Raw genomic sequence first — 26,581 nt, 5'->3', positions numbered from 1 at the left:
CTCTCTCCTGTCCTCTGCCCCTGCTCCCTCCATCGCCCTCAGCCTCTCTCAGCCCTGAGCAAGGCGAGAGCTCGGAACCCCTAGCTGTGGGCGTGTCCCAGCTGGAAGGGTCGCCCATGGATACCAGCAGCCCTGCCTCTGCCACTCAGGAAGACCCCACCCCCATCTCGGCCTCAGCCAGTCACACGTCACAGGAGTTGCCTGGGGGCGGGGCCAGCGCACAGACTGACAGGCAGACAGATGCAGAGGGCGGGTCAGTCTCAGTGGAAATGCTCTGGTTTTTAGCTCTAGTTGGCATCCTATGAAATTCCTTTAGTCAATCACAGTTGGAGTGAATGTGAATCTCACTGTCTCCTCTCGCCTCGCAGCGCTGTCTCCTCCCCTGGCGAGACCACGCCCCGAAACGACAGCGCAGACAGCCAATCGCAGGGCATTCAGGAAGAACCCCTCCCATCCACCAGCAATGAGGAGGAGGACCCTCTGGCAGGTGGGAACGTGATTGGTTGGGGCCTCTTTCACATGAAACCAGGAACGCAGAGAGAAACTGTCCAGTCCCTTAGGAAGATTATTATAGAACTGTTGTATCGTACCATTTTTCAGCATTTTTGGAAGCGTTTGCTGATTTTCTTTCTCCTCACTGTGCGTTTTGTTTCCCCTGCCGCGGTGCCTCTCGGCGCTCCAGGGATCAGTCTCCCGGAGGGAGTGGACCCCTCGTTCCTGGCTGCTCTCCCGGAGGATATCCGCCGCGAGGTCCTGCAGAACCAGCTGGGCATTCGGCCCCCGGCCCGCCCTCCCGCCGCCCCCTCCCTCTCGCCCTCTGCCGCCCCAGTCCTGGGGGGCGGGCCCGGGGTCACCGAGGTCAGCCCCGAATTCCTGGCTGCCCTGCCCCCTGCCATTCAGGAAGAGGTAAGCGAGGGAGAGGGAGAGAGAGGGAGGGAAGAGTGGAGGAAAGGTAGATAGCGCTAGGTGTGGATGAAGGCGTTCGTTAGAGTAGGGAATTGATCATATGACAACTCTGGGGGTCACTTTATGTTCTGAACATGACTTTTAGATTTTTTAAAGTTCTCCTATATTCAAAAATAGAAGGAAAAGGCTAAGAAGGAAAATCAATAGGTAAATAAAAAATGTTTTTATACCTGTAACCCGTCGGTTGTGTGGGATGTGACCACCTGACCCTCCGGCGTCCGTGCGCAGGTCCTGGCCCAGCAGCGGGCGGAGCAGCAGCGGCGGGAGCTATCCCAGCAGCCCCCGCAGGGCGACCAGCCGCTGGACCCGGTCACCTTCATCCAGACGCTGCCGTCGGAGCTGCGGCGCAGCGTGCTGGAGGACATGGAGGACAGCGTGCTGGCGGTGATGCCGCCGGACATCGCGGCCGAGGCCGCCGCGCTGCGCCGCGAGCAGGAGGCCCGCCAGCGCCAGCTGATGCACGAGCGCCTGTTCGGCCACAGCTCCTCGTCCGCGCTGTCCGCCATCCTGCGCTCGCCCGCCTTCAGCAACCGCCTGGGCAACCGCAACGTGCAGTACACCCGCCTGGCCGTGGCGCCCGGCCGCTCCTTCCCTGTGGGGGGCGCCGCTAACCACAGCCGGTGAGCACGGGCGGGGCTTTGGGGCTTCTGATTGGTGCGTCTGGCCCTCGGTCAGATCATAAGGAACGCATTCATGTCTGCCTGTGCAGTGAAGTTGTCCCTTACATGTTGAAGTTGTCTCTTATGCAGTTAAATTGTCTCTTATGCAGTTAAATTGTCTCTTATGCAGTTAAATTGTCAGTTTTGCAGTGAAGATGTCCCTTATGTTGTAATGTTACTCATTACACAGTAGCGGTCATGCTCACTACCTGCATGTAAACCTAATTTGTGTCCTTCCTTCTCTCTCTCCCCCTCATATCCACTTCTCCTTCTCTCACTCCCCCCCCAGCCCCTCCAGCTCCAGCGTGGACTCTCTGCTGCGTCTGCGGGGGCGGCTGCTCCTGGACCACGAGGCGCTGTCCTGCCTGCTGGTGCTGCTGTTTGTGGACGAGCCGCGGCTGAACACCAGCCGGCTGCACCGCGTGCTGCGCAACCTGTGCTACCACTCGCAGACGCGCGGCTGGGTCATCTGCAGCCTGCTGTCCATCCTGCAGCGCAGCAGCGAGAGCGAGCTGTGCATCGAGACGCCCCGGCCCGACGACGCCCGCGGCAAGCGGGCGCTGGGCGCCGCGGGGGGCAAGGGCTCGGCCGCCGCCTCCGCCTCGTCCTCCTCGTCCCTCTCTCTCTCTTCCTCCTCCTCGTCCTCCTCGTCCTCCTCCTCCCTGGACTTGCTCAACAGGGTGGAGTCCCGCAGCTCCACCCAGCTCTCCTGGCTGTCCGTCTCCATGGACGCGGCGCTGGGCTGTCGGACCAACATCTTTCAGATCCAGCGGGCGGCGGGGCGGAAGCACGCCGAGAGGCATTCGGCCAGCGCGGCGTGCACGGCCGGGGGGCCGGGCGGGGGCATGGGCGGGGCAGGAGGGGGCGGGACGGGAGCGGGCGGGGTCAGCTGTGTGGGTGGAGGAGGCTCCACCGTGCACATCCACCCCCAGGCTGCTCCCGTCGTCTGTCGTCACGTTCTCGACACCCTCATCCAGCTGGCCAAGGTGTGTGTTAGGGAATATTCTGTCTGTGATTGTCTGTCAGTGACTCTTTTTTTCTGTATTTGTGTGTCCTTCTCTTTGACTGTAGGTGTTTGTCAGAGAATCTGTCTATCAGTGACTCTATAGGTGTGCGTGTCAGTGGCTACATGTGTTAGTAACTGTCTGTAGCGATGGCTGTTCGTCATTGGTTATCTAGTTATGTATCAGTGGCCCTGTCTGTAGGTGTCTGTCAGTGGCTGTCTGTAGTTGTGTGTTGGTGCCTCTGTCGGTGCCTCTCTGTGGATGTCTGTCCGTGACTGTAGGTTTATGTCTCATTGACTCTTTCTCTGTCTGTAGGTCTTCCCCAGCCACTTCACCCAGCAGCGCTGCAAAGACCTGCCTTCCTCCTCCTCCGAGCTGGACGCTCGCCTGGGGGTGGGGCCAGCGGCAGGAACAGGAAGCGGAGGCGGCAGATCCCTCCCCTCGTCCCAAACGGTTGCCGCCGCCTCCTCCGCCCCCTCCTCCACCAGCAGCCCCCTGGGAGCGTGCACGGCGCCCAGCATGCTCACCCCGCAGTCCCTGGGCGTGTCCACGGACTTCTGGGACCTCCTGGTCAAACTGGACAACATGAATGTGAGCCGCAAGGGCAAGGCGTCGATGAAGGTGCTGCCCCCGGGGGCCCTGGGCGAGGCGGACGGGGCGCAGGGCAGCCTGGAGGCGTCGCCGCTGGGGCAGCTGATGAACATGCTGTCCCACCCGGTCATCCGCCGCAGCTCCCTGCTGACGGAGAAGCTGCTCCGCCTGCTGTCGCTCATCTCCATCGCCCTGCCCGACAACAAGGCCACGGAGGTCACCGCCCCCCACCCCGCGGCCCCGCCCGCCGCCGCCGGTGCCGCCGCCCAGGCCGCCGCCGCCGGCCCCGCCCAGGCTGCTCCCGCCCCCGCCCCGGCTCCCGCAGGCCCCGCCCCCGTCGCCACACAGGGCCCCGCCTCCGGGAGCGTCTCTGCGCCGGCGCACCCCTCCGCCGTCGCCACCACCACCGTTTCGACCTCCACCTCTACGGCCACCTCTACTGGTGAGCGCCGGGCACTGCAGCCACCGTAGCTCTGTGTGTGGGGAGTGCTGCTCTCATGGCGGATGTGTTTAGGACAGAAACGGGCCTGTTTAAGGATGTGTAATATGACCTGTGCAGTGTCTTAGCTCTCTTTCTCTCACTCCTCCTTCCCCCTCCTCTTCCTCTTTCTCTCTGCAGCCAAGCAGCGGGCATCAGTGTGCAGTGCTGACAGCGACAGTAAGCTGGCCTCTACGGGACTCACAGAGAAGCAGCTGCAGCTCTCTGTGGAGGTGAGGGACACGTCCACTGATCCAGGATCAGCCTTTCAGAGGTTTCGCACGGAGCAGCCGCCCCTGACTGCTGCACTCAGACCAGGGGAAGGGTTGTAAGGGTCGCGTGGGGACCGATCTGCTCTACTGACCCTAACGCCCCCCTCCCGCCCCTCAGGTGCTGACGTCACACTCGTGTTCGGAGGAGGGTCTGGAGGACGCCGCCAACATCCTGCTGCAGCTGTCCCGCGGCGACGCGCCCACGCGCGACACCGTCCTCAGACTGCTGCTATCCGGCGCCCGGCAGCTCGGCTACACCCTCTGCAAGCAGATAGGTCAGTCCTGCCAGAGCGCGCTCTCTGAGCGCTTCTACTCACATGCAGCGCTCATTCACACGCAGAGCGGTTACTCTGCCTTCACTGTTTCCTCAGAGCAGTCAGGCCTGCTTCTCGCACTGCTTCCTTCCTGCTCAGAAGATTTGTTCACAGGCTTCTTGCCAAATGATGCAATGTGGGAACCCCTCCCCCCAGGTACCCTATTGGCTGAGCTGAGGGAGTACAACCTGGAGCAGCAGAGACGCGCCCACGCCGACGCCCACTCGCCCGACGCCACGCCGGACGACGCCGCCCACTCCGCACGGCTCAAGGGCAAGATGACCAGCAGGTGAACGGAGACCAGCACTGGATCACCCACATTTAGAGAATCCCATCGACCCGGGGTTTCTGAATGTGGAGGGGGCTCTGTATGGAGTTTCTGAAGGGTGGAGGGGAGAGGGGGTTGAGGATGGGGTTTTCTGAAGGGTTTTTGCTACTCTATCAGTCTACTGGTGAAATACACTGGGGTAGAATTGGCCAAATCTGGGGCGGGGCTGAGCCAGACACCAGTCACGGCACTACAGTGTGCGCTAAATGAATATTATTGTGCCCAAATTGGGTGCATCCTATCAAATTAGGCCAGCGGTGATTGTTCCACAGACCTGCAGCTGTAGAGACTCCGGTCAGCAGCGCGGACGGCTGTGACTGTAACCCCCTCTCTCCCTTGTCGTGTGCTGGCGGGGGCGCAGGTTCGACGGGGCCGAGAGCGTGGTGATCGTGGCCGCTCAGAAGCGCACCCTGGGCGGCCGGGAGCTGCAGCTGCCCTCCATGAGCTCCCTGACCTCCAAGACGTCCACGCAGAAGTTCTTCCTGCGCGTGCTGCAGGTCATCATCCAGCTGCGCGAGGACACGCGCCGAGCCAACAAGAAGGCCAAGCAGAGCGGGAGGCTAGGTACGAGCGCTAACACAGTCACACGCACACACTCACACACACACACACACACACACACACAGGCACACACAGACACAGACACACATAAAGGCCAAGCAGAGCGGGAGGCTAGGTACGAGCGCTAACGCGCACAAGCATGAACTCAGTTATGTTTACGCAGTCACATATGCGCAGACCGTAAGATGCACTTACACTAACATCTTGTTTACTCCATTACACTACTTGTGTACAGGAAACTGGAATAACTAAAGAAAAAGGGCTTCAATTCCCTGTGGTCTCTTAATCAAGAATAACTCAAGCTTGAGTAAATGGGTTACAGTGGTGTGTGGGGGTCATTTGAAAGCCCCTCTTCCAATCATGTTATTGTGTGTGTGCGCGTGCACGTGTGTGTGGTCCCGTCCCGCAGGTTCGTCCAGCCTGGGGTCGGCCAGCAGTATCCAGGCAGCGGTTCGCCAGCTGGAGGCGGAAGCGGACGCCATTATTCAGATGGTGAGGGAGGGGCAGCGGGCGCGCCGGCTACAGCAGGCTCCCCCTCCTTCCTCCTCCTCCAACGCCGCCGTCACCGCTGCATCCTCCATAGCGGCCCCCCACCCCCCTGGCGTCGCCCCAGCCAACGTCCCCCCCGCCGGCACGGCCAGCGCTGCTACGGTTAGCATGGGCCCCAACTGACAGCAACCACACCAGTGCTGACGTCATCATTACTGACACACGTACACGCACTGCTGACGTCATCATTACTGACACACGTACACGCACTGCTGACGTCATCATTACTGACACACATACACGCACTGCTGACGTCATCGTTACTGACACACGTACACGCACTGCTGACGTCATCGTTACTGACACACGTACGCGCACTGCTGACGTCATTGTTACTGACACACGTACACGCACTGCTGACGTCATCGTTACTGACACACGTACACGCAGTGCTGACGTCATGGTTACTGACACATCCACCACTACTGAAGTCATCATTACTGACACATCCGCCCGTGCTGATGTCATCATTACTGACACACGTACACCACTACAAAACCATTTCTGTTACAAACCACTTCTGGTTGCAACTGCACCACTGCTGACTGCTTCTACTACAGACACACCTGTACCACTTCTGACAGAGTCTTCACACTGCATTATGGACAACTCTACTTGCATCACTGTTAAAAGCTCCGCACTACTGCTGACAGTCCGTACACCACTACTGACACACCTACACCACTGAGACCCTACATGCGGCATATACACGTACTCCGTTACTGATACACTGACAGAATGTGCAACACTACTGACAGTGAGCGCATTACTGCTGACGCGGTGCCGGCAGATGCACTGACCTGACTGCTCACACGCTGGCCCTGACGGAGACAGACCGGTGCTGATGCTCACTGTGTGATTAACCTCGTGGCATATTGGCTGTCTGCCTGAAATCTGCATACACTGCCCGTGCCTTCGGCCTGCCCGCCTGTCTGGCCATCTGTCTGTCTGTCTGTCCGTCCATGTGCCTGTCTGTCTGACTGTCTGTCTGTGTGCGTCTGTGCCTGAGGCTGGCTGTCATGGCTTCGAGCTGCCGCCCCTCCCCCCTCTCTCTCTCGCTGCTTATGAGTGTACCGGTGCACGGCAGTCTGTTGTCCCACAGGTTTTATTTAAGAACGCTCATCTGTTTTCAGTTGTCATTCATGAGCTAATCTCTCTCCCTTCTTTCTCACTCTCTCTCTCTCTTTATCCATCCATTTTACTTTTCCTTTTCCCCATCATCTCACCCCCTTGCGTTTTTCTCTTCTCATTCTCTGCCCTCACCTCCTCTCCGATCTCCCCTTTCTTCCACGTTCACCCCCCTCACCTCCGCTTTAATCTCTACTTGGCCCCCCTGCTCCCTCCCCCCGCCAGTCGGAAGTCCAGTCGGTGTCGGAGCCCCCTCCTGCGCAGAGAGACGACTCCCCCATGGACGTGGACCAGCCGCCCCCCCTGGACCAGGAGCCCCCCCCTCTGGGTGAGAGAACCCCGCAGCCTCCCACCAACCCGGGGCCTTCAGGAACCGGGCGACCTCGACCAATCGCAGCGCGTTTCTCTGGGGCGCAGAGCGATTAGCTCTAATGGCGGTGCAGCTCCTTTGTGCTCGTGTGTGGTCAGCAGCCGCTTTTTTAAATGCGGTGTGTGGATGTTGCCTTTCCCGCAGGTGGAGAGAGCAGCAGCCAAGCGGAGCAGGAGGAGAAGCTGCCAGACCTCCCCCTCCTGAGCGAGCAGCTCCTATTGGACGAGCTGTGGGACATGCTGGGAGAGTGTTTGAAAGAACTGGAGGAGTCGCACGACCAGCATGCGGTCCTGGGTATGTCACCTTCACCCCGTCAGTCCCCTGACCGTGACAGGCGACGTGTTCATCCCACCGACCGTAAATGGCCGCGTGTTCATCTGAAACGTGTCCTTCCCCCCCGCAGTGCTGCAGCCGGCGGTAGAGGCCTTCTTCCTGGTCCACGCGACGGAGCGCGAGAGCAAGCCCCCGGTGAGGGACACGCGGGAGAGCCAGCTGTCCCACATCAAGGACGAGCCGCCGCCCCTGTCCCCCGCCCCGCTCACCCCGGCCACGCCCTCCTCCCTCGACCCCTTCTTCTCCCGCGAGCCGTCCTCCATGCACATCTCCGCCAACCTGCCGCCCGACACGCAGAAGTTCCTGCGCTTCGCTGGTGAGCCTCAGACGCACACGCACTCTCTCTCTCTCTCCCTCTCTCTCACACTCTCTCTCTCTCCTTCCCCCTCTCTCACACTCTCTCTCCCTCTCCCCCCCTCTCCCCCTGACCGCGCTTCTCCCTGTCTCCGCAGAGACCCACCGCACGGTGTTGAACCAGATCCTGCGGCAGTCCACCACACACCTGGCGGACGGCCCCTTCGCCGTGCTGGTGGACTACATCCGCATCCTGGACTTTGACGTCAAGCGCAAGTGCGTCTCACTCTGTAGCGTGGTGCTGCTTGAGGATGTGGTGTGATGTCGCTGTGCGTGCGTGATGTCACTGTGCCTGTCCTGACTCCGCCCCCTGTGTGCAGGTACTTCCGGCAGGAGCTGGAGCGGCTGGACGAGGGCCTGAGGAAGGAGGACATGGCGGTGCACGTCCGCCGGGACCACGTGTTCGAAGACTCCTACAGAGAGCTGCACCGCAAGAGCCCCGAGGAGATGAAGAACCGCCTGTGAGTGCTGCGCTCCTCTCCGCTCTGACCGCACTCTCACCACAGTCTGACCGCACTTTCACCACAGTCTGACCGCACTTTCACCACAGTCTGACCGCACTCTCACCACAGTCTGACCGCACTCTCACCACAGTCTGACCGCACTCTCACCACAGTCTGACCGCACTCTCACCACAGTCTGACCGCACTCTCACCACAGTCTGACCGCACTCTCACCACAGTCTGCGATCACCAGTCTGACCGCACTCACCACGTCTGACCGCACTCTCACACAGTCTGACACTCACACAGTCTGACCGCACCTCACCACAGTCTCGACTCACTACACAGTCTGACCGTCTCCCCATCTGACCATTCACCACAGTCTGACCGCACTCTCACCACAGTCTGACCGTACTCACTCATTCATCACACTGAACAGTCTGACCGTACTCACTCATTCATCACACTGGACAGTCTGACCGTACTCACTCATTCATCACACTGAACAGTCTGACCGTACTCACTCATTCATCACACTGAACAGTCTAACCGTACTCACTCATTCATCACACTGAACTGTCTGACCGTACTCACTCATTCACACTGAACAGTCTAACCGTACTCACTCATTCATCACACTGAACAGTCTGACCGTACTCACTCATTCATCACACTGAACAGCCTGACTGTACTCACTCATTCATCACACTGAACAGTCTGACCGTACTCACTCATTCACACTGAACAGTCTGACCGTACTCCCTCATTCACCACACTGAACAGTCTAACCGTACTCAGTGATTTATTTGGAGGCTGTACGTACATCGCTGACCGTACTGACCCCAAACTGCCTGTACTCTGACCATACACCGAAAGAGATTATGCAGTGTGCTTTCTTGGTGCTTCTCAGATTGGTCTCTGTTCTGTGTTTACTGGTTTAATCCTGTTTCCTACTGTATGTAACCTGAACACGTGCAGTGCTCGCAGTGGTAAGGTGTGCTCTTATAAACAAGAACAGGTAGCTACTTTAAACCCTTTCCACTTGGATCACTGTCTCTAATAACAAAGTCATACTGTGAACTGGTGATTTTGATGATAATGTGAGTGATGTGTTTGCCTCTCTCAGGTACATAGTGTTTGAGGGAGAGGAGGGTCAGGACGCGGGGGGTCTGCTGAGGGAGTGGTACATGATCATTTCTCGGGAGATGTTCAACCCCATGTACGCCCTCTTCCGCACCTCGCCCGGCGACCGGGTCACCTACACCATCAACCCCTCCTCCCACTGCAACCCCAACCACCTCAGCTACTTCAAGTTTGTGGGGCGCGTGGTGGCCAAGGCAGTGTACGACAACCGACTGCTGGAGTGCTACTTCACACGCAGCTTCTACAAGCACATCCTAGGGAAGAGCGTCAGGTACGCTGATCTCAGATCAGTCATTACGTTGAATTGCACAGCGCCGGGCGTCTCGGCTGACCCACGCGCTGGTCTCAGATCTGTGATTGATTTAAGTGTTGTGATGTTGGGCTGTGGTGATGCCAGTGAAATGGCTGTAAGGGTGGCAGCGTGTGCAGACACACATACACAGACACATGCGTGCACTTACAGCTCTGTGTGGAGTCTGTGTATTTATGAAGTAAGAGTGGGGTAGGAGGCGTGTTTCTGTGTAACTGTTGTCTCGAATTGAAACTCATTTCTTCTTCAGGTACACGGACATGGAGAGTGAGGATTATCACTTCTACCAGGGCCTGGTCTACCTGCTGGAGAACGATGTGTCCACATTGGGCTATGAGCTGACGTTCAGCACAGAGGTAATTAAGCAGGCACCCTTATCCCGAGTCACACAGCTACATTTATACATAGAGTGCATTTGTACCGCTGGAGATCTACTGAAGCAGTGCAGGTTAAGTCACTTACTCAATGCCACAACAGCAGTGACCGTCCTGGGTACTGAACCTGCAACCTTAATGTTAAAAACCCACTTACTTAACCAACAGACTCCTGTTTGACAGTTGAATGTGTGTTCTTTGTTATACATGGTTTTAGTAGTATCACAGGTTTTACGCTGTACTCCAGCTTCTTGCTTTGCGCACAGACCTTCATTGTGGAAGCCTCTCTTCCCCTCCAGGTCCAGGAGTTTGGAGTGTGTGAGGTGAGGGACCTGAAGCTCAACGGAGCAAACATCCTGGTGACGGAGGAGAATAAGAAGGAGTACGTCCACCTGGTCTGTCAGATGAAGATGACAGGTGAGACTGAGCGCTGTCCTACAACAAACGTTACTTCAAGCAGTCTTCTTGTGCTTCTCTGAGCTTCCCTGAACAAACACTACTGCCCAACACTCACAATCCCTGAGCGCAGTCCTCTTGTGCTTCCCTGAACTTGCGCTGCCCCTGAGCACCGTGCTGAAGGCTGCGGCTCGTGTCGGCAGACGGGAAACGCTACTGAGCACGGTGTTGCGCTGCCGCAGCCCTGCGGGGTGTTCAGCGGGACTCATCCTGACGAGGGCGCAGCTCTTGGCAGACTGGCAGCAGTAAGCAGCGGCCGTTTCTCCCTCTCTGTCCCCCTCCCAGGCGCCATTCGGAAGCAGCTGGCGGCCTTCCTGGAGGGCTTCTACGAGATCATCCCCAAGAGGCTGATCTCCATCTTCACCGAGCAGGAGCTGGAGCTGCTCATCTCCGGCCTGCCCACCATTGACATTGACGACCTGAAGGCCAACACTGAGTACCACAAGTACCAGTCCAGTTCCATACAGGTGTGGGCACATCGATACTTGCTTGAGTGACCTGCACACGGTTACAGCTGCTGATGCATCTTTTAACATTCACTGCTTCCTGTAGCTGGCTGTGATAACCTCACCTGTCCTGCTTCCTAAATAGATTGACCAATAGTACGCACCCTATTGCTTCACCTGCCAGAAAGTATACATTTGAGTAATGATATGCACTTGCAATTACACACTTGAGTAGAGATATATGCCCTAAGCACAATAGTGATGGTGTACATTTGAGTAATGGTGTGCACATTATCTCTGTGCGTACACGTGTACAGGTCTTTGTTGTATGGATTCTGATGCAGCCTAACCTCCTCTCTGTAGATCCAGTGGTTCTGGCGGGCCTTGCGGTCGTTTGACCAGGCGGACCGCGCCAAGTTCCTGCAGTTTGTTACGGGCACGTCCAAAGTGCCGCTGCAGGGCTTCGCTGCGCTGGAGGGTATGAACGGGATCCAGAAGTTCCAAATTCACCGCGATGACCGCTCCACTGACCGGCTACCTTCCGCCCACACCTGGTAATGCACCTGGAATATGCCTCCTGCACACTCACCTGACTCTATCCACTACACCCACACCAGACTCTACCCACTACACCCACACCAGACTCTACCCACTACACACTCACCTGACTCTACCCACTACACCCACACCAGACTCTACCCACTACACACTCACCTGACTCTACCCACTACACCCACACCAGACTCTACCCACTACACACTCACCTGACTCTACCCACTACACCCACACCAGACTCTACCCACTACACACTCACCTGACTCTACCCCTTGCACACCCAACCTGACTTAACCTCGTACACAATCACCTGACTGCCTCTTACACACTCACCTGACTCCTCCCCATACACACTCACCTGACTGCCTTTAGAAATTCACCTGACCCCATCCCAGATGATCTGAATGGTATTTTGCTCCTATTTTAGATTGGAACTGTGTATGACAGTAAAAGGCATACTATGCAGGATTTTTAGCCTTATTGTGGGCCTGTGTTTACAATCAAACAAGTCTCCTCTGTCCTCAGCCCCGTCCACTCGCCTCCATTGAGGGCAAGCAACACCCTTGAGCGCCCCAGGCGTAGCTAGCTGGAAAGCTAGAAGTAATGTTACTGACAGGCCCAACAGAAAACTCTGTCGCTTTTCATTCCCTTGGTGGGTTTCAGCTGTCGCCATCGGGCCAGAGATTTAGCAAATGTGGGCAAAGACAGAGATGGCCAGATCATCATAGATACGGCTGAGTGGTTATTTTGTTTTCATGGTAAAAATCCTGCGTAGTGTAGCTTTCAGTATAATTTTTGATATGTACAAATTTTATGCTGGAGATTTTAAATGAAGATAATGTGTGTATATTATTTAATTAAGTCGAACACATTGTCATATTGTTTACAGTTTCTAAAAAGAATAAATTATCATCCCTTTTACATTGTTGACTAAAAACTGTGTTGCATCAGTGTTGACAGAATCACCACCCAGAGTTTGTTTCCAGCAGTACTTCTGAGGGACTATTTAGTCACAAAATGGCTGACTTCCCCCCCCCTTCCCTCTCTCCCCTTTCAGCTTTAACCAGCTGGACCTGCCAGCCTATGAGAGCTATGAGAAGCTGAGACACATGCTGCTGCTGGCCATTCAGGAGTGTTCGGAGGGCTTCGGACTGGCCTAGACACGTAGACTGTTCACACACACACGCAGACACACACAGGCACACACATGCAAACGCCACGCACACATTCGAGCGCACACCCAGATACTGGTCTGAATTCTGAGACACACTGAAGTCACGCAGACATGACGTGTGAGAGAGCCACGAGTTTTGAACTGTTGTACATTCACCTAAACTTTACCCAGACCAATCAAAAGCCCACGGAGACGCACACGCAAACACGGACACGCGTGTGCAAACACCGTCGAGACATTTACCGGAGCGCTCTTCTCAACGGCCCAGTCACACTGGTTATCCTATACGTACAAAGACAACCACACACCAGATTGCTGACTGCATATAGCCACATGCCGACACACAGACTCATGCAGTGTCCTTGTGTGTCTGAGTGTCTCTCTCCCTCCCTGATTAAAACTGCAAACCTGAGAGATTGAGGAGACTTGGACTAATATTAAGATTTTTTTCCCATTTTGTTTTTCTTTGTGCGAAAGATTTGGGGGAGTATATTATACTTACTAATTGTTTTTTTGTTTTTTTTTCTCGCCTGTGTAAAATGGAGAAGGGGTTTTGTGTGTGATCGCCATGGTTATAAAATTTTTGGAGGAAAAAGAGCCTTTGTTGTAATTTTTTTTCTTTTTTTTTTTCAATTTTGAAATGTCTTGAAGTGACTTTACTAGCCTTGAAAATGGAGGGATATTTTTGTGGATAAAGACTGATTTTATCTATTAAGGAATAAAGGAAGGAATGAGGGGTGAAGAATGAAATGGAGGAGAAAAAAAATGTAAGGACTTCTCAAACTGCCTTTCTGGGGTGGCATTTTTTGAGGAAGGACGAAGAGAACCGGTGAAGAAGAAAAGAAATGGGATGAAAAAGCCGGACGGGCTGTGTGGCTGTAGGGACCTGCAGATCCAGTCTGGAGCCTTTCTAACGCAACAAAAACAGCAGGGCAAGGGGGGGCTGTGTTTGGGAGCTTTTTGGGGGGGGTGGGAGAGGGTTGTATCATGGTGGGAGGGGGGAGGGTGGGTCGGGCCTAGACTAAACAAATTAATACATAAATAAAATGGAGTTGAATGGAGTGAAATGAGTTTATTAACTGTGTTATGACATGACACCTGTGTGGAAATATTTGTGCTCGATTGAAGATTGGGAAGCTATGCAACTGACAACTGCTTGGCTTTATTAGACATCAATATGTCTCTCTGGGTGACATTTCTGCTTAAGTCAAATGACTCCAGGCTGTCGCTCAATAGATGTTTTGGTGTGTCCTTAGAATTATTGAAACCTGTTAAGTATTAGGTCAGATTTCTTGAAGTGCCAGGCCTCTGAATGTTCGGACATGAGTTAAAGCAGCTATCTCTACTGTGTGTTAGACATAGCAACATTAAAGCTCTCACACATTCCAAGGAAAGATCAACTAAAATTATTTTTGTTAGACCGTGTATTGATTTGTGCACTTTGAGCTTCTGTTTCGCTAACCGTGTATTTCTACTTTCATTCGGGTATGCGTCATGGATTCTTAAGATAACTGTTACTGGTCAAGAGCAATGGATCTTTAAATACCCTAAAAGTATTAGCTTAATGGACGTAGTTCAGTTGTTTGCATGATTCCATCGGACGACTAGCGCGTAGACGATTGTGACTGCATAAAACATAGACAGCGATGTGCATAATATGAAAAAAGCCTGTGGTCGGGCTGCATTGTTCTGCGTTACACATACGCCATCATTGTGCGACGTAAGCAGAGCTGTGCGTAGAGGAGGGTGGCGTGGAAGCGGCGCTCCTGAGTGGTTCGGTGAAAGTGTACTGAGGACCCTGACGTACGGTCGGCGGCGTGTGAAAATGGCGAACATTCGGAGTGTCAAGGTGAGAAGCCGAATGAAATAAGTTTATTGTGAGGAAAGCATAATGTGACTATCTTCAAGCTATTAAAGTTGTAATGTTCTATGGTGATTTGCATACATGTGCAAATGCGTCCGATAGCGACAGCAAGGTATCCAGCTCTAATAAACATCCTTCCAGGCTGTTGAGCGCTGCTTAGCTAGCGTTAGCTAACTAGCAGCAGTAGCGTTACTGCCAACTATGAACTTCTCAAATGCAGCGCTCAACAATAGGGCGGTGCATGCAACGTGTGATAAGAAGGTAGATAAGTTACATGGTTGCAGGTTTAGATTGAAGGGAAACCATTTATGTGCTATTGTTGGGTTAGCTAGGTAGGTAAGTTAGGGTCATCATGTTCATGTCTTATCCTTTATGACTGTAATAAACTGTCTTGTTTAAGCGGACGTGTTAAATGTTATGTGCGCGTCATTTACAGAATTGCCAGAATAAATCACAATGAACGATGTAATTATCTGACAGTGCGTCCAAAGAAGCGCATGCAAAAAACAAAAACACCTGTATAGCTGTGTTGTCTTTGTGTGACGTGACGTGCTGACCTTTATAATGCGGTCCTAGTTATTCTCAGCTCAAGTTGAGTTATTTTCCATGGCTCTCTGTCTGCTACATGTCCCGCCTTAAACGTTGTGCTCTCTCTTTTGTAACGTCCTCCTCTCTCAGGGTATGGTGGGGTTGGTGACGGGAGGGGCCTCGGGACTGGGGAGGGCCACGGTGGAACGGCTTGTGAATATGGGGGGCAGCGCCGTGATCCTGGACCTGCCGAGTTCGGACGGGCAGAGTGTGGCGCAGAGCCTGGGGGACCGCTGTGCCTTTGCTCCTGCGGACGTGAGTGACGCTGCCAACGCGTGCCCATCCCGCTGCAATGTCAGGATGGTCCATGGTCCCTGTGACCCTAAAGCACATGCAAAACTAAAACATGCACTATAATCTCTAATGAACTGCAAAGGCCATAACGCTCGCTTGCTAAATTGCATGAATGGCCTTTTGGTCTGGTCTGGGGGGGGGGGAGGGAGGGAGTATTCCATGCTGATTCACTCAGCACATTTGCAGTGACAGCATAGGAGCATGGTGTTCTGAAGAAGCGGTGGTGACAGTCTCCCTTTCCGTTGCTCCAGGTCACCTCAGAATCCGACGTGCGCTCTGCCGTGTCTCTTGCCCGTGAGAAGTTTGGCCGCCTGGACCTTGCAGTGAACTGCGCTGGAATCGCTGTGGCTGTCAAGACCTACAACTTCAAGAAGGACGTGCCCCACAGCCTAGAGGACTTCACCAGAGTCATTACTGTGAGTGTCTCACACCAAGACCCGCACTGCCTTCTACTGCCCCCTACTGTCCCATCCCACACACTGCCATCTACTGGCCCACACTGCCACATACTGTTCCAAACGGCTTCCCACTTTCCCACACAGCACCCCCTAGTGGCCATAATTACAAGCAGCTCATGCCTTTCCTGGGAATCTTTTTGTTATATATCCCTGTCTGTTAATAACCCCTCCATTTTACTATTTGTGAGGCAGTACTGGAGAGCATGACATTATTGGGTGTTAATCCTGCGCTTACCCGTGTGTCAGGTGAATATTGCGGGCACCTTCAACGTGATACGGCTGGCAGTAGGAGAGATGGGAAAGAACGAGCCGGACGCAGATGGCCACAGGGGCTGCATCGTCAACACGGCCAGCGTGGCAGCATTCGATGGACAGGTACCCCTGAACATGCCCAGTCTTGCCTGTGGATGCCTCTTTCTTTGTCAGTTTTTGGTTACATTCAACGCATACTCAGTATCATATAGCTTTGGTTTTATTGCACACCTTCCTCTCTCTCTCTCTTTTCCTAGGTTGGTCAGGCTGCATACTCCGCCTCCAAAGGAGGGATCGTAGGAATGACGCTCCCTATCGCCCGCGACTTGGCGCCCATGGGCATCCGCGTGGTCACCATAGCCCCTGGTCAGTTGGTGGACAAACCCGCACACAGACTTTCATACAAGGCATCTGCGCAGTCCCAGTCGCACGGCATGTCGCTTTACGCACAAGTGTCCGGATGCGTGCACAGACCCACACACACACGCGCACAGTGCAAACACAGACGCACAAAGAGAGATTTGCCAGCATGTGCGCAGAGGCCAGCCCTGTGCACGGTTAACCGCTCGGTCCTGTCTGTCTCCTCCCCTCCGCAGGCCTGTTCTCCACCCCTCTGCTGGCTGGCTTGCCTGAGAAGGTGCGCACCTTCCTGGCCCGCCAGGTGCCCTTCCCCTCCCGCCTGGGAGACCCCGCAGAGTTTGCGCACCTGGTGACCTCGCTGGCCGAAAACCCCATGATCAACGGGGAGGTCATCCGGCTGGACGGAGCCATCCGTATGCAGCCCTGAGAGAGAGGGAGGGGAAGGACGGAGGGAGAGAGAGAGAGAGAAGGGGGAGGGGAGGGGGAGAGAGGAGTCTGGCCTGCTCCTTGGCATGTCCTCCTTTTGGAGCACGGGGTCCGGACTTTGTCATGTTATGTCTCGAGCCGATTTATTTGGAAGCTGTGCGTGAGTGCGTGTGTGGTTCTTGCATGCTCATGTATTTGGTCAAAACTGTCGAGACTACCTCCCCAGAAATCCACAGCGCCATTGGTCCTGGTGTGTGATTTGTAGAGGGCCCCATTGGTCAAGTGCATTTGCAGAGTGGAGATCCACAGCTTTCTGTTCTTAGTCCTCATGGGTTAAATGTGTGTGAGATTTGTCTGTTGGGGGAGTCCTTATCTTAAGAGGGCCAGAAGCGGATGCTCAGTAATGCTGCCAGTTGGGAATGCTACGCGTCTTTACAAACACTGGCCTGTCCACATTTCCATTCCTCTCTCTCTTTCTGCTCCCTAATTCAGTGCTGCACAGCTGCTCTGGTCTGCAGCATTGCTGCATGGTGCCCAGTTTAATTTGGTCGGTTTTAGAGGTGGGCGTGTGCAGTGCCTTGTTTGTGCGTTCGCGGTGTGTTTTTCGGCCTCTCCCCTGATTAAGTCGATGGCCTCCTGGCCCGAGGTTCTGCTGTATCGTTTATCTGGAGTTTGCCTCCTCGTCCAGCCTTGCTTACCTGCGGGTCAGTCCTGACAGCGCATCTGGTGATATCTGTGCTCTAAGTGGGATAATGCATGCGTAAAATGCAGATTCATTCGGTCATCTCCCAACAAGCCCAAACAGTCCCCAATGCAGTCCATGCATTTATGACTTGCACGTAGTTATTACCAGATGTTGGTATGGTTTGCCTGAAGAGGTTGCTCTTCACTCTGTCTCCCAGCCCATCCCATAACCCTGTTCCCACACACATATTTCCCCCTACCTCTCACAGTACACATCACCCTTTCACTCTCTTCCTTGCTCCTTCCCTTTATCTCTCTCTGCCCCCATTGGCTGTCAGTCCATCCTGTTTTGTGTCCCTGGCCTATGGGAGTTGAGCAGGTGGGGCATGTCTGAATATGTTCAGTGTAGTGCCTGGAGTCTTGGCCCTGTCCCCTGGGGGTCTTGTTGCCATTCGAAGCTCAGGGACTCCTTTGACCCCACAGAGTTCAGACCCCCCCTCCCCCAATCTCATATCTAATCACTCTCATGAGTCCATAATTACTAAAAAAGGGGGAAACCAAGCTATTATTAATGGCTCTGACTAGGATAACTGTCCACATCTCAGTGGTCATAGTGTTTATGATTAAACCGAATGACCACAGAACTGTATAGATGATATATTGCTCAATCACTGGATGGGGAATAATGCTTTGGGGTACTGATGTTCTTTTGGTTGGGGAACAGTTTGACTAGCATATATTAGTGTTTATAGCTCAAAGTTCTCAAATTCTCAAAGTTGAACAACCACTCGAGTTTCATTACTCAAATCTTTTATTTAAAAATGTTTATGAAATGGAAGATGTAGTTTACTGATTCACATAATAAAGAATGTTTGAGTCATCATGTTTTATTTGTAAAATTATATTTTTGAGCAATGGAAATGCAAAAGGTATTTCTGATACAGCTCTTTTTCATGTTTCTAGAAATCATGATGAACATCTTTGTAATGCATGCATTGTACATGGGGTATATAAGAATTTCTTCTGATTCATGAGTTGCTTGGGCACTATGTAATGAGTTGCAGTGAAATCCACCTCAATGCGATACGTGATTGCCAACCTTGTTTTTACCAAGTCTGGTAATTCCTTCCTAGCTGTACAAACACATAAGTACAAGTACAACGTAGAGGCTAGCGGTATAACACAAAGCTGTGAAAATGTAAGTGGTATCTTGGATGCGCACACCTTATGATTCAAATGGGCATTATCATGCACAAGATGACATGATTCTTGACCTCTAAATTTAGAAGCCTCATGGGAACATAGTTATACACCGTGATACACCTTTGCTTTTAAATGACCCTCTTGCTGCAAGAAATAGACATTGTCTATGCATTCAGACAAGTAAAGGTTTATGAGACATCCTGCTTTAATTTACCTATTTAACTGCATAGTTATAATACAAAACAGACAGGTTTTGCTTTTGTTGAGCAAATTAACATGCTGTCCAGTGATATGAAAAACTAAAAATACTTTAAAAAATGTGTTTACTCAGTCTGATTGTCCCAATATTCAAGGCAAATTAATCCCTGCTAAATGGCGAGACATTTCCCAGCAGCTGAGAGTAAAAAACTGCGTCCCTGCTGCCGTTTCAGGATTTTCATCCTGCCGTGACCCGGATTCGAACCGGGGTTGCTGCGGCCACAACGCAGAGTACTAACCACTATACGATCACGGCGAGCTACTGGGGACGTGGAGATTATCTGTTCAGGAAAGTACTTGAAGGCACGAAGAATGTAAGCGTTTACAAATACAATTTGTGCTTACTGCGTGGCGCCTTTAAATCATTTAACGCCTTACAAGCACGACAATGTAATTTACATTATTTTTGGCGGTAACTGAATATATATGGAATATCAAGCCCCTGCCATAGACTGTATAAAAATCATAGGCTGCATAAAAGTACACGACACGGCAGCCATTTTGTGCCAGAACGCTCATCACACATCAAAGTTTTCAAGGGGCTGATAGGAGATATGGGAGAATCCTCGGGTTTTCAAACATGCATCAACTTCTCTAGCTCAATCTGAACTGCACCTCCCATTGTGCTCTGTGATATGTAATAGACGCGCTAACTTTTGAATGAGACAAACGGTGAGATTATTTTGTTGCCAGTTTGGGAGAAATCAAAGAACCCCTCTGCGATTATACCAATGGCTACATACCACAGACTGTATCAAAATAGCTACATACCATAACTCATCGAATTTAACCAGAAGTGATAAAAACAATCGCTTGCGGCGCGCTATGTACTCAACACGTTCGGTGTTACCGATTGGCGCGTTAGGAAACGTGGACTCAACTAATCCAGATCCTTAGATTAATCGCTTCTTGGGTAAATCATTTGTAAACTCTAACTTTTATCCACATTTACTTGTAAATTATCTTGACATTCTAGTCCTACTTTATGCGTGCTACAGGAAACATAGCTAGTGAAGTAGAACTTCAAGAACTTTAATCTACAGGAACCAATTTGCAACATTTTTCAGTGATTATATACTGGAGAACAATAACTTCTAGGGCTAGTTCAGAGAATGTCGCTAGGCTTGCGCTAGGCACGGTTGCTACATTTTACTGGAATGCATTTTCTTTCCATCAGGGGGCGATGTTGGTGTTCTACAAATAGTTGGTGTTCTGTCTTCGTTCAAGGTAACATTTTCCTCTCCTCAGTCATCCTATATATTGACCACAGATCTTTTAACACTACCTTTTATCACTAATGCTTTCAAGGCCACATACTGTCTGACTATATGACTGCTCTGTTCCGGTATATAAATACAAGTAATACAGATAAGCAGCTATCCGGTGCTACATACCTTTTGTCTAAACTCCACAGCTGTTGTATGAGTGATCTTATTTTATTTTGTGTTTCTTACAGCTATTGAAAAGGAACACTGGCGCTTATGCATGCTACAATGAGGAAACAGGATCAAGCTCTCCTCTACCCCCTGTCAGTGAACATGTATAAGAGTATGGGGTACATTCCCCAACCCCGTACAGGGTACACCCACTGCCCTCAGATGCACTGTGATAAGGCACACTTCAGAAATGCAGAGACTCACAACATGTTCTCCATACATGCATCGCACATCTTGATATAGGCCATCTCTAAGAACAGTGTGTTCTGTGTGAAAGCGAGAGGTGGGACATGGGTAAAATGAGGGAGCGTTTGATGACATTTCATTTGAATGTTTTCTCAAAGCGATTAGTGTTAAAAAATTTTCATTGTTTAATATTATTAATTCAATGCTTTGTTTTTTTAAGCTCACAAGAAACGTGAAGACACAAGAAGTCAATGTCTCAATCCATTCAGAGTCTACATGGCTGTATCAGTGAATTTGTGATATATGTTTTCTGCTGGTGAAAGCATACTGTCTGACTATATGACTGCTCTGTTCCGGTATATAAATACAAGTAATACAGATAAGCAGCTATCCGGTGCTACATACCTTTTGTCTAAACTCCACAGCTGTTGTATGTGTGATCTTATTTTATTTTGTGTTTCTTACAGCTGTTGAAAAGGAACACTGGCGCTTATGCATGCTACAATGAGGAAACAGGATCAAGCTCTCCTCTACCCCCTGTCAGTGAACATGTATAAGAGTATGGGGTACATTCCCCAACCCCGTACAGGGTACACCCACTGCCCTCAGATGCACTGTGATAAGGCACACTTCAGAAATGCAGAGACTCACAACATGTTCTGCATACATGCATCGCACATCTTGATATAGGCCATCTCTAAGAACAGTGTGTTCTGTGTGAAAGTGAATGGTGGGACATGGGTAAAATGAGGGAGCGTTTGATGACATTTCATTTGAATGTTTACTCACACTGATTAGTGTTAATTGATGTTTTTTTCCTTGTTTAATATTATTAATTCAATGATTTGTTTTTTTTACGCTCACAAGAAATGGAAGACACAAGAAGTCAATGTCTCAATCCATTCAGAGTCTACATGGCTGTATCAGTGAATTTGTGATATACGTTTTCTGCTGGTGAAAGCATGCTCATAGTCAAACCACTTTTAGATACTGTGTGTATATTTACCTTCTATTTCCTGAATTGATATTTTGCAAATTTCTTTAGAAAAGTACCTCCTGAGTCTCTGCATTGTGTTTGTGTTCCACCACCAAGGTGCTTCATTTACTATTTCAGGAGAGGCCATTTCCGATTTTCCCGCTAATTTCACTTAAGAGAAAGAGAGAATCCATTATTTATGGCCATTCCGGTGAAAGTGTTCTTTGTTCCAAGCGAAGATGTGATGATGTCAGAGGTCAGCGGCGCCACGGCAGGCAATCGAGACTGATGGAGACCTGCAGGACGGTTTTTCCGTTGAATGCGGGCGCTGAGCGGAAGAGGACACGGGATACGCGGCTTTATCGCTCTGCGGGTCGGCACTGCAGAGCAGAACTGCCCGCGTCTCCAGAACCCGCCAGCGCTCGCGGGCTGAAATTATTGCGTTGCGCTGCATGACATTATTTATTTACACTGCCAGTTTGGCGGCGGCCCTCAGTCATTACAACTTAAACAGTTTGTGCATGAATACGGGTCGAATGATTTAATCAATGATTTAAAGCTGTAGGTTAACCTCCGCGTCCGTGGGCGGGGCCGGAGTGCCCTCTCTGCTCTGCATGAATCTCAGTTTAAAAGCCCAGGCTTTCACTCGCGTAACACGGGCTGGCGCAGGACGAGAGCGGAGCTGCTCTTTGTGCTGTTTTTAGTAAAAGGAGAGCTGAGTCTGAGGGTGACTCTCCTCTCCTCGTTTGTAAATTCAAAAACAGCCAGACACCATCACTCTGCAGTGGCACCCTACCGATTATCAAAATCGAATGCAAATTCAGATAAGCTTCCCTGGCAAGACAATGATCCCATCATTTAAGGGCACTGGTCTTTGTCCATGAGCCAGAATACTATTAGCTTAATACGATGTTGATTTATTTCAGTTGTCTGCATAAACGTCTGTTGTTCAAGGCAAGTGGGAAGAAAAGAAATATGCTTCTGTACTGTTCTGGAATTATTGGCAGAGGTGGATCCACGAAGAGCTGCTTGATTAGTATAACTGGTTTAATGGCCTTAATTGGTGAAATGGATTTAATTTCTTTCTCCATAATTGCTGTACGCTTTTAACCCTTTCCTGCAAAGTGACTCTGCACCTCGGCAGGTCTGCCCCTTTGGCTCTTTCTGCGTGTTTGTGCAGGACGACCCGCTGTAGACCGCCACGGGACCGCCATGGGACCGCCTGCCAAGCCTATTATAACGTTTGGCTCATTTCCTGTGGCATCCTGTCGTGGATTGCATTTACTGTGCTTTATGCCTGGGGTGCGTTTTAGTTAGGGAATGGAGAGCATGCATTTGGATCCTCTATTCATTTTGAATCCATAAATATCGACTTATCAGATTTCTCATAGAATATCAGAAAGGTTCGTTGAACTTTTTTTTTTTTTTTACTTCAGTAACAGAAGCTGTGGTTTGTCCGTGGCTCACTCTTGGATGAAAGGCTCAAGTCATTTGCTGAAAGTTGAAAAGTAGGATGAAGGAGCTCCAGAATTTAGCACAGCGTTTTCCTTCCTTTGAAACCAAAGGGAAGAGGGTTAAAGGGTTTGTTCAGTGTTTATGTCGTCACACAGCAAATGTGGTCCTATCTTTAATATTTTAAATAAAAGTGCATGAACATCTCCAATCTCACCAGTTCAAGATTTTCTCACTCAGTATCATAGACAGTCTCAGGTCAAGTTCTCATAAACACACATGCAGCATGCACACAGAGACAAACACACACACACACACACACACATACATGCACATGCACACACACACTACATGGCCAAAAGTATGTGGACACCTGAACATCATCCCCATATGTGCTTGTTGAAAATCTAATTCCAAAACCATGGGCGTTAATATGGATAGTTGGTCCCCCCTTTGCTGCTATAACAGCCTCCACTATTCTGGAAGGCTTTCCACTAGATTTTGGAACATGGTTTCAGGGATTTCCTTCAGTTCAGCCACACGAACATTCGTGAGGTCTTGCACAGATGTTGGGCGATGCGTTGGGCCTGGCTCGCAGTTGGCGTTTCAATTGACCCCAAAGTGCTTCGATGGGGTAGAGGCCAGGGCTTTGTGCAGGCCAGTCATGTTCTTCCACACCAACTCATGAATCCATTTATTTATGGACCTTGCTTTGTGCACAGTTGCATTAATAGGAAACAGGAAAGGACAAACTGTTGCCACAATGTTGGAAGCACAAAATGCTTTAGAATGTCATTGTATGCTGTGGCATTTTAGATTTCCCCTTGCTGGAACTAAGGGGCCTAGACCAAACCATGAAAAGAAGCCCCAGACCATTATTCCTCCTTCATCAAACTTTACAGTTGGCACTATGCATTTGGGTAGGTAGCGTTCTCCTGGCTTTCACCAAACCCAGATTCGTCCGTCAGACTGCCAGATAGTGTAGCGCGATTCATCGCTCCAGAGAACGTTTCCACTGCTCCCCAGAGTCCAATGTTGATGTGCTTTGCACCACTCCACTCGACGCTTGGCGTGGCACATGATGATCTATGGCTTGTGTGCGGCTGCTCGGCCATGGAAACCCATTTCTTGAAGCTCTCAATGAACAGTTCTTGTGCTGATGTTGCTACCAAAGGCAGTCTGGAACCCCGTAGTGAGTGTTGCAACCGAGGCCAGGCGATCTTTGCGGGCTACTCGCTTCAGCACTCTGCAGTCCTGTTCTGTGAGCTTGTGTGGCCTACCGTTTCCTGCTGAACTGTGGTTGCTCCTAGACATTTACACTTCATAATAAGAGCACTTACAGTGACCGGAGCAGAAATTTGACAAACTGATTTGTTGGAAGGGTGGCAATCCTATGACAGTGCCACGTTGAAAGTCACTAAGCTCTTCAGTACGACCTGTTCTATTACCAATGTTTGTCTAGTATGGCTGCATGTTTGCTTTTATGTGCCTGTTAGTAGTGGGTGTGGCTGAAGTAGCCAAACCCACTAATTAGAAGGGGTGTCCTCATACTTTTGGCCATGTGGTATACATATATGCACACACACACACACACACACACACACCATGCATAGAAGAGAGGTGCTTAGCAGAGACTGTGCATGGTGGGGGTCAGTGATAGGATGAATGTGTTCTGAATAGAGATGTTCTGCTTTACCCCACTGCTGTTTGACCTGCTGTTTTACATTTGCCTTTAACCTTTTAAATAAGATACCCCACCCCCCCCTCCCCCCCACCTGCCCGCCCGCCTGCCTGCCTGCCTCTCTCGCTCTTTCTTTCTCCCTCTTCCCCTCCCCTTTCCCTCATCTCTCTCCTTTTTATCTCTTATTGCTTCTCTCTTTTATTTTCCATCTCACGCTGTCCGCACAGAACCAAGACCATGCTGAGACACACACACACACACACACACACACACACACACACACAAGAACACCCATCAGATAACAGCGGAGTCTCATCTGGTCTACATCAGGAAACATGAATGTTAATTAAGTAATGCACAAGTGTTTGTGTGTGTGTGTGTGTGTGTGCGCATGCACTGTGTGCACATTTGTGTTTTGCATTAATTACTCTTTGCATTCCATGATTATATTATCGTTTTTCTCTGTATGTGCCTGTATTGAGGGTGATTTGCATGGTGTCATTTATCCAGGTGGGTATTTTACTGAGTCAGAAGTGCTGCGTTAGGCTCATTTAGCGCCACACCCTTAATATATGCCTGTACTCATCAACCCATTACCATCTGTTCACTTACACCCCAATATATACCATCTGTGCACTACATTCACTGTGTTCACTTCGCCACTCACACCCCAATATATACCACTCTGTGTTCACTCACACCCCAATATATACCACTCTGTGTCCACTCACACCCCAATATATACCACTCTGTGTTCACTCACACCCCAATATATACCACTCTGTGTCCACTCACACCCCAATATATACCACTCTGTGTTCACTCACACCCCAATATATACCACTCTGTGTTCACTCACACCCCAATATATACCACTCTGTGTTCACTCACACCCCAATATATACCACTCTGTGTTCACTCACACCCCAATATATACCACTCTGTGTTCACTGTCACTCTGGAATATTTCCCTCTGTTTTCACTGTTGTGCTTGCAGTGTTGGTGGATTCTTGGACCACTGCACATACTCACCTGTTGTCAGGTTGTGAGAGGCGTGGTCCTGCTGCCAATCACAGGAAAGGGGGAGGCATCACGTCTGTGACTGTGTGAGAGAGAGAGGCCAAATCCCATGCAAACCCGAGTTTGTTTGCATATGGGTGTTTTGCACAGGGCGGGAGGGGATCCTGTCAGTTCCTTCGGTGAGCCCGCAGCGCTGGAGCGTCTGCGGTTCTGTGCTCTGCTCCCTGGAAGACCGGCGCTGTCCTGCTCCGCGCGGCATGGTGCGGCGTGACCGCCAGGTAGCTCACTTTCACTTGCAGTGCGGCACTGCGGAGAGGTTAGTGCTGTGATTGAGGAGTTCAATTTAAGGAGAGCGAGCTGAATTATTTATGCGCTGTGCGCCGTATACCGGGCAGTCAGAGGGACGGATCGGCGCGGAAGGCTAAATACTCTTTTCAGAGCTTTCCGGAAATAGCAGACGAAGGGGAAGCTTTGCCTGAACTGTGTGGAAAGTCACGCCCGGAGAGAAGAATTAGAATTACAATTTTGATGAAAAGACGCCACTGGGGTGGGCGATTGTACAGGCTGTGGAAATATGTTTCTTTGTGGAGATTCACCTGTTAGACCTTTACTGACCTGTGGCATAGTCATTTAAA

At 51.2% G+C, this 26,581-nt stretch overlaps 2 protein-coding genes, 1 long non-coding RNA gene and 1 other non-coding gene across 4 annotated transcripts in view; 3 read left to right on the top strand and 1 right to left on the bottom strand.

Moving 5' to 3' along the window:
• huwe1 (HECT, UBA and WWE domain containing E3 ubiquitin protein ligase 1) overlaps nt 1-13,405 on the top strand; it is a 44,495-nt gene extending 31,090 nt beyond the window's left edge. The window contains 22 exon segments of the mRNA XM_064298926.1: nt 43-253; nt 369-487; nt 683-906; nt 1,195-1,586; nt 1,915-2,611; nt 2,945-3,662; nt 3,840-3,931; nt 4,089-4,245; nt 4,441-4,573; nt 4,974-5,176; nt 5,583-5,824; nt 7,076-7,178; nt 7,365-7,514; nt 7,624-7,869; nt 8,006-8,123; nt 8,228-8,368; nt 9,477-9,764; nt 10,054-10,159; nt 10,477-10,594; nt 10,919-11,100; nt 11,443-11,633; nt 12,692-13,405. Coding sequence (XP_064154996.1) covers nt 43-253; nt 369-487; nt 683-906; nt 1,195-1,586; nt 1,915-2,611; nt 2,945-3,662; nt 3,840-3,931; nt 4,089-4,245; nt 4,441-4,573; nt 4,974-5,176; nt 5,583-5,824; nt 7,076-7,178; nt 7,365-7,514; nt 7,624-7,869; nt 8,006-8,123; nt 8,228-8,368; nt 9,477-9,764; nt 10,054-10,159; nt 10,477-10,594; nt 10,919-11,100; nt 11,443-11,633; nt 12,692-12,794 — 4,934 coding nt within the window. The 3' untranslated portion in view covers nt 12,795-13,405.
• Nucleotides 13,406-14,464: 1,059 nt separating this feature from the next.
• Nucleotides 14,465-18,617, top strand: hsd17b10 (hydroxysteroid (17-beta) dehydrogenase 10). Its single transcript, XM_064298914.1, has 6 exons — nt 14,465-14,657; nt 15,351-15,515; nt 15,806-15,970; nt 16,259-16,387; nt 16,522-16,630; nt 16,861-18,617. Exons 1-6 carry the CDS (start codon nt 14,466-14,468, stop codon nt 17,049-17,051), a joined length of 951 nt encoding a protein of 316 aa, XP_064154984.1. The 5' UTR covers nt 14,465; the 3' UTR covers nt 17,052-18,617.
• Nucleotides 18,618-19,379: 762 nt separating this feature from the next.
• On the bottom strand, nt 19,380-19,451 carry trnah-gug (transfer RNA histidin (anticodon GUG)). Its single transcript has one exon. It is a non-coding gene; the product is annotated as a tRNA-His (tRNA).
• A 137-nt stretch (nt 19,452-19,588) lies between these two features.
• Nucleotides 19,589-24,999, top strand: LOC135234368 (uncharacterized). Its single transcript, XR_010324094.1, has 4 exons — nt 19,589-19,867; nt 20,373-20,422; nt 20,652-20,723; nt 21,285-24,999. It is a non-coding gene; the product is annotated as an uncharacterized LOC135234368 (long non-coding RNA).
• Nucleotides 25,000-26,581: the final 1,582 nt, after the last annotated feature.

Source organism: Anguilla rostrata, chromosome 11 (assembly GCF_018555375.3).
Source record: "Anguilla rostrata isolate EN2019 chromosome 11, ASM1855537v3, whole genome shotgun sequence".
Taxonomy (NCBI): Eukaryota; Metazoa; Chordata; class Actinopteri; order Anguilliformes; family Anguillidae; genus Anguilla; species Anguilla rostrata.
Note: the sequence above shows the minus strand (reverse complement) of the source record. Positions and strands in the feature narration are given on the sequence as shown.